The following is a 7,985-nucleotide window of genomic DNA, read 5'->3' as shown; positions in this document are numbered from 1 at the left end:
AAAATTAAAAAAAAAAAAAAAAGAAAATACCTTAGTCCTTAAAGTGACCTCTTTGCTTTTTAACATGTTGAAGAGGTCTTTTTCAGCAGATCTGCCCAGTGCAATGTGTCATTTGATTTCTTCACTGCTGCTTCCTTGGATCCAAGTAAAATGAAATCTTTGACAACTTCAAGCTTTTCTCCATTTATCATGATGTTGCTTATTGGTCTAGTTGTGAGGATTCTTATAATCCATACTGAACACTGTAGTCTTGGATCCTCATCAGTAAGTGCTTCAAGTCCTCTTCACTTTCAGCAAGCAAGGCTCTGTCACCTGCCTGTCACAGGTTGTTAGTGAGTTCTCCAATCCTGATGCTGCGATCCTCTTCATACTGTTCAGCTTCTCAGATTATTTGCTCAGCACACAAATGAATAAGCATGGGAAAGGATACAACCCTGATGCACACCTTTCCTCATTTTAACCCACACAATATCCCCTTGTTCTGTTCAAACAACTGCCCCTTGCTCTATGTACTGATTCCTCATTAGCACAATTAAGTATTCCAGAATTCTCATTCTTCCCAATGTTACCTACAATTTGTTAAGATCTGCACAGCCCTTGTATAGTCAGTAAAACACAGGTAAAAATCTTTCTGGTATTTTTGCTTTCAGCCAAGGTCCATCTGACATCAGCAATGATATCCCTTGTTCTATCTCCTCTTCTGAATCTGACTTGAATTTCTGGCAGTTCCATATCAATTTACTGCTGGAACTGTGTTTGAATTATCTTCAGCTAAATCTTACTTACATGTGATATTAATGATATTGTTTGATAATTTCCACATTCTGTGGGATCGCCTTTCTTTGGAATGAGCACAAATGTTTATCTCTTCTAGTGAGTTGGCCAGGTAGCTGTCTTGCAAATTTCTTGGCAGAGATGAGTGAGCACCTCCAGCATTGCATCAGTTTGGGGAAACATCTCATTGTGTGTTCTGTCAATTCCTGGAGCCCTTTTATTTTATTTTCTTGCCAGTGCCCTAGGTGCAACTTGGACTTCTTCCTTCATTACCATTTGGTGCTTGATCTTATCTCTATGATCAAGATAAATTATGGTACAACTAAAATATGGAGTACTCTGTACCCATTAAAAATAATCAGATCTAAATGTATTGATGTGAAAAAATACCCAAGATATATAGCAAAATCAATCGTAAAAATTGTAGAATATTATTTATGGAACAATTTTTTTTATAGAGAGATGTCTATATATGCTTGTGTAAAACACACTGGCATGGAGTCAGATCTGACTCATAGTGACCCCTCCTTGGGTTTCTGAGGTTATATCAATATGGAAGTAGATTGCCCAATCTTCCTTCTGAGGAGTGGCTGGTGGGTTTGAACCACCAGCCTTCTGGTTAGCAGTCAAATGCCTTAGGTACTACACCACTGAAAAGGGTATAAACCAAACTATTTTCAGCAATTACCTCAGGGTAGAATTGGGCAAGTGGCATGAGGACCTCTGCACTGTTTGAAAGCCTTTTGCAAGAATTATCTATTACTATTGTAATTAAGGAAGGTTGGGCAACCTACTTCCACAGTGATACAGCCTCAGAAACCCAAGGAGGGGTCGGTATGAGTCAGATCCAACTCAACAGCAATGGATAGTTTTGTAATTAAAAATAAAAACTTTAAAATAATAAAACTTAGTGAGTATGGATCATTTACTATTATATTTTCTATAACTTCTGAGTCTTAAGTATCAAAAGAATAAAAAATAAAATGTTAAACCAACACAAAGGAACTGAAGAAGCTCAGAAGACAAATGAATAACCTTTAAAGGGGTCTACTTTTTCCAGTATGTAGTTAATCCTATTTACAAAAATGATATTCCTAGATCACAGTACCTTTTTCAGGGCTGTTTTTTACTGATTCTGCTGCCTCCTCATTTGCAGGCCTGGAAACTAGAAGAAAAGTGGGCAATTGCATTTTGTAAGATATTTAACAAGTACCTTGTGAAAATAAAATACTACTCTCTATAAAGGCTTACTATGAGTGCATGGTACTTTCATTGATCCAGCTAATTGGACCTGTTGTCTTCTGACTTCCAGTTAGCACAGCCTTCTGAAATCCTGGCTCTGGCAATAACTCATTGTGAAACCTTATACAAGTCACTCCCCCTCTCGGGACCTCAAACCAAAACCCACTGCTTTCGAGTCGATTCCAGCTCATATAGACCCTATAAGACAGGGAAGAACTCCCCCATAAGGTTTCAAGGCTGTATATCTTTATGGAAGGACACTGACTCATCTGTCTTCCATGGAGCAGCTGGTGGGTTTGAACCGCCAACTTTTAGGTTAGCAGCCCAGTACTTGTAACTACTGCACCACCAGAGCACCTTCTCTGGATCTCAGTGCTTTATATATAAAATTAAGAGGCTTTACTTAGATGATTTGTATAAGGTGTCTTCAGACTTAACGTTCAAATACTTTAACATACAATAACCAAACAATACATTAATCAGAACTGATCGTTCCAAAAGATTTGTATATTTATAAAAAGTATTCACTGCTTGAATCACTATGACCCTCAATCAGCAAAGGTTCTATTGTCTTCATTGTATTTTACTAAGTGATAAAAATGGCCTGATACATTTGAGAAATTTCTGAAACATAAGTAGAAACAAAATTCATTTTCTTTTTAATTCTCTACTAAACAGGAAATTCCCATAAATCAAAACACAAAAATGCAGTTTGGCAAATCAGTCAAATATGTATTGGCCAACTTACCAGCTAAGTGCTATGGTGTTGCAAAAGAAGTATAATTGCCCCAAATTTTACTACTTGTAGCCGGGTAAAGAACATCTAAGCCAGGAAGAGCTCTATGAGTTCTATTATCAATACAGATAAACTTCGAAACAGAAATTTACCATGGAGCTGACTGAAATAAAGTAATTCTTCCGTGGAGAGTTCATCTCCTTTTGAAGGGTCTTGAGATTTCACATCAGTATAAGCTGAAAACAGACAACCCAAATCACATTTACTAATAATGAGAGACAAAGATGAGGTCCTTAATTAGGTAGGTAATTTTTAATTTTTCACAAGCTTGGAAGTTTTTCTAGGGTTAAATTCTACTCTTTTACAACAAAAACAATAAAAAAATTCAACATTATACCAATATTCATATGATATGTAGTTCTTATACACAAACTGGGAGCTCTGGTAGCATAGTGCCTAAGGCACTTGACTGCTAACCAGAAGGCTGGCGGTTCCAACCCACCAACCACTCCTCGGAAGGAAGGTTGGGCAATCTACTTCCGTAGTGATACTGCCTCGGAAACCCAAGGAGGGGTTGCTATGAGTCGAGTCTGACTCGATGGCACATAACAACACCACCACCAATACACAAATTATTTATCATTAAACAGATTGACTACCAATAGAGGGGTAGTGGTAAAGCAGTGATAGTATGATCTGTGGGCTGTAATGAAGCAATGACCACATAATATATTGAAAATCATGTTATTTGTTAAAATGGAATTATATCTATAATTATATTAGCTAAAATGGAATAAACTCCTTCTGTACATCATTAAAGTAAACCCATTGCAGTTGAGTCTATTTATGACTCATAGCTACCCTATAGGACACAGTAGAACTGCCCCCATAGGGTCTCCAAGGCTGTCATGTTTAAGGAATCAGACTGCCACATCTTTCTCCTGTGGAGCAGCTGGTTGGTTCAAACTGGCGACCTCTTGCTTAGTAGCCAAGCACTTATCCACTGAGCCACCAGAGCTCCATCCTGTATATCATTAAAGACAGTTGAAATCTTACCTGGAGGAATATGCAGCTTAAAAAGCAGTTTAAGCTTCTCAGTAAAACTTCCATTGTACATTATGTCTGTTAAATAAAATTCAATTGCAAATAATCACGTATCCAAAGAACATTCAATTAAGTTCAGCAACACAGATTAAGATACAGATATTAGCCAGGAATCAAGATTCAGAAACCTTCTGTTACTTAAATTAATAGCTAAGCAACCACCTAGTCAGCCAGATCCTCTCCTTCAAGTGTATAAGCAAAATATCCTTTATCAGGGAGACAAAATCTCTCCTGCTGATCTCCCTTCCCTCAATCTCAGATTTCTTTTTTCTTCAGAATGAAGCCTTATATCTTATTTGAAGAGAGAACTGCTCTTCACTGATAACAAAGCCTGCTGAGGTGATCTGGAAGAGCAAAGATACAACTGGTACAACCTGTTTGTTGGATATTCCTCTAACACTTTTCTAGGTTGGATTTTTACTAAGGTGGAAAGTCCTTCTGTTGCATCCATGCACCTAAGTGTGCAAAAACTAGTTGTTCTTGTCCTTCATTGAAACACCCACATCTAACAGCTTGCTTTTCTGTGAGGGCTGGTGCTAAATTAGATCAAAATACTTAGACTTAGCAACAAATACAGGAAAAGGTCCAGTCATTGCTAAAGGTGGAGACAATGTAACCCAGGATGATATAAATTGGACAAAATTGGTGACAGTAAGCAGTATTAATCATTTATAGGGGTTCCTTAATTTTTTACTTTAAAAAAGAAAATGATGAGACATCATCCTACCAATTGCAGAGGAGAATTCTTTGAAGTTTATAAGGCAGTCAGAGTTTTCATCCAACAATCTGAATGTCCATAAAGCTAGTGAATCTCTGTTTGCAGAATGAGCCCAGGGACTCAAGAAGTGATATAATACTCTGAACTGCTGGCAGTCAATCTGATACTGTTCCAAATATGGCAGACTGGGGTCATGGTGCTTCAATACTGGACAACTCAAACACCAATAACAAGAAAGAAACAGCTCCTTCTATTAAAAACAAAGAAAAAAAAAGAAAAGTCATGACATCAAAAAAAGTAATTTTAGAAGAGCTTTCTCTTTTAAATATGTCTGCTGAAATAATTAAAGATAAAATATTTAAGAGTGGTTGTGATTAAATTCTGCTAAAAGTATTATTTTTCATTTAAAGAAGAATAACAATACCTTAAAGATGACATAAAGTTCATCCAATTCATGAAGGCTTAATTTCACATCTTGTGATACAACACGCAACTTAAAAAAGATTAAAAGCAAATTAGAATTTAGAACTTAACACTTCAATATAGAAATTCTCTTTCAATGCATTTAGAGATCTCCCTCTGCTAGAAGAAACTATTTTCTTTTACCTTTTCAAAGAAATCATAAAGGTAAACACCTATTTTTTACCTTTATGAAAGCTATACATAGACTATAATTCAATTCTACTCTGCTATGTACTTTGACCTTACTATCTGCATGCTCAAAAATCACTGCCAAAGGACAGCCACATAATGTCTATAAATATAGGCAACAGCATTTAAATCTCATTTCATATACTCCGCTCTTACTACATAAGCAATTTGTCAAGTCATCATGTGGGATTGTCAATTAAATACTACAAAAGCATTGGGAGATAGACATCTCACTCTGTGCCAAAAATTATAATCCAAGCTTAGAAAATGTGCAATTTTATATTGCTCTATGAAAAATAAACAACAGTGCTAAAATCATTATAGTATTTAAGAAATTGGAAAGGGTAAAGATGATAAAAGGAAGAATTAATTAAACAGAAAACTTTTCTTAAAAACCCAGTAGACTTGATAAATAAAATACAGAGTTCGTTATTTGAAAAAATAAGTAAAATAGACTAATCTCTGGCCTGTGAGATAAAAGAAATTGCAAGTAAACATCATTGAGAAGGAAACGGGTAAAACAAGTATAGATACAGAGGTCATTCAAAGTGCCCAGTGCATATAGGCACCATTACATGTTCATTGCATAAATTCCACAAGCATCATACCAATACATCAGAAAGCCTAGGTGAAAGGGATAGTTCTCTAGGAAGATATAAATGTGTAAAATTGACTCAGAAAGAATAAGAAAATTTGAATAGACAGAACTAAAAAGGTAATTAAGTCTACCTCCCACCAAAAAGGCAGCAGACCCAGATGGTTTTACAGGCTCTTTCTAAAACCTTCAAGTAACAGATAATTCCTACATGATGTAAACAATTTCAGAGCACAAAAAAATATGGATTGTTCAAAAATTAATTTTATGATGTAAGCACAACCCTGATGTGAAATCCAAAGTTATTAGCACAATAAAGAAAATTATAAACCAAATTTCATCTAATACGCATGCAAAGAACCTAGCTAAACTACTAGCTAAATGATCAAGGAAGAATATTAAAAGAATAATACATCATGAACAAATAGGATTTATTTTTAGGATGCAAAGGAAGCCTAGTATTAGAAATCGTTTAACATAATAAAGTAGAAAAACCCATAAACTCACGAAGATGTGGAAAAGTCAAAGTTACAACTCAATCTTGATTTTAAAAAAAAAAGGTAAAAAAAATCTCTTAATCCAGAAAAAGAAAAAAATTGCGTTCATTGAATAAAGTGCATTCTTTAGAAATGAACAGCAAACATCATACTTAACAATAAAACATAAGAGGTATTTCTTTTAAATCTAGAAATAAGACAATGAAGCCTGCTTACACTACTATTATTTGAAACTTATCTGAAGGTCTTACCCAAACAATAAAACAAGATAAAAAAAGAGGTGTAGACATTAGGAAGGGTCATAACTGTAAGACTGGAAATGACAGGTTTTTCTTTCTAGAAAATTCAAGGAATTCAACTGAAACATATTAAAATTAATGAGAATCGATATAACATGGCCATTTAAAAAAACAACATACCCAAATCACACTTTTATATACACAGCAATAAACAATTAGAAAATGTAATGAAAAAAATCTAATTTATATTAGTAATAAAATCATAAAATACACAGGCATAGAATAAACCTAACAAGAAATATATTAGAGCTGTATAAAAAACCATAAATCTCTACTAAAGGACATTAAAATAAACATTTAATTAAAACAGACATTTGAAAGGACATTAAAAAAGCCTTACAAGATTTCAAAATGAACTATAAAGCCACAATAATTAAAACAGTATGGTACTGTTGCAGGAACAACAAGATAGTCCAGGAATAAATCCACCTATGTATGTAAGATTTTAGCATATGAAAAAGGTAGAAAAGAGTAAGGATGGACTAGTTAATAACTGATGATTAGACAATGGGATATGTTATTTAGAAAAAAATAATATTAGAGTACAATATCATACCATAAACAAAATACATACTTTAGGTATATTAAACATTAAAATGTTAAAAATTGAGCAATACCACTAATACAAATCAATATGAGGAAATATGTTTGTAATGTTAAATTAGGGAAGGCCTTACCAAGTTTGACATGAAACCTAGATACCATATAAAAAAGAGAGAGAAACTCAACTACATAAAAATTTGAAACTTATATACAGTGAAAGACACCACAAAGAAAATGAAAGAAACAATAAGATAGGGAGAAAATATTAGCTACAAATATAACTGACAACTAACACTACTAATATATAAAGAGCTCTTACAAATCAATAAGAAAAAGACAAGCTTACAGAAAAATGGGCAACAATCAGGCAATTAAAGGAATAAATTTAAAAGGGCTAATTGAAATCTAAACATACATAGTCAGTGAAATAAAAATTAAAATGAGATTTGAATTTTTATCTATTAATTTGACACAAATTAAAGATTTCTAACATCTGGTAGCATAGTGCCTAAGGCCTTTGACTGCTAACCAGAAGGCTAGTAGTTCAAACCCACCAGCCACTCCTGGGAAGGAAGATGGGGCAATCTACTTTCATAGTGATACCACCTTGGATACCCAAAGAGGGGTCGCTATGAGTCAGATCCAACAGTGGGTACTATTAGTGAGAAGGTGCTCTGCTGGTGTATTGGTTATGGCATTTAACTGCTAACCAAAAGGTCAGTGGCTCAAACCCACCAGTTGCTCTGCAGAAGAAAGATGGGCAGTCTGCTTCCAAAAAAGATCTACAGCCTTGGAAATCTAATGAGGGTCACTATAAGTCGAGTTG

At 34.6% G+C, this 7,985-nt stretch overlaps 1 protein-coding gene across 1 annotated transcript in view; it reads right to left on the bottom strand.

Annotated features, from left to right (window-relative positions):
• Positions 1–7,985, bottom strand: part of TBC1D8B (TBC1 domain family member 8B) — a 122,637-nt gene that overhangs the window by 5,087 nt on the left and 109,565 nt on the right. Inside the window, exons 15-19 of the mRNA XM_007952407.2 lie at positions 4,999–5,067; positions 4,584–4,824; positions 3,809–3,874; positions 2,905–2,988; positions 1,883–1,939 (exon numbers count right to left, since the gene is read on the bottom strand). Coding sequence (XP_007950598.1) covers positions 1,883–1,939; positions 2,905–2,988; positions 3,809–3,874; positions 4,584–4,824; positions 4,999–5,067 — 517 coding nt within the window. The remainder of the gene's footprint in view (positions 1–1,882; positions 1,940–2,904; positions 2,989–3,808; positions 3,875–4,583; positions 4,825–4,998; positions 5,068–7,985) is intronic.

This window comes from Orycteropus afer, unplaced genomic scaffold (genome assembly GCF_000298275.1).
Source record: "Orycteropus afer afer isolate SDZICR_OR568_19922 unplaced genomic scaffold, OryAfe1.0 scaffold00336, whole genome shotgun sequence".
Lineage (NCBI taxonomy): Eukaryota > Metazoa > Chordata > Mammalia > Tubulidentata > Orycteropodidae > Orycteropus > Orycteropus afer.
The sequence above is the reverse complement of the archived record's forward strand: the minus strand, read 5'-3'. Positions and strand labels throughout refer to the sequence as shown.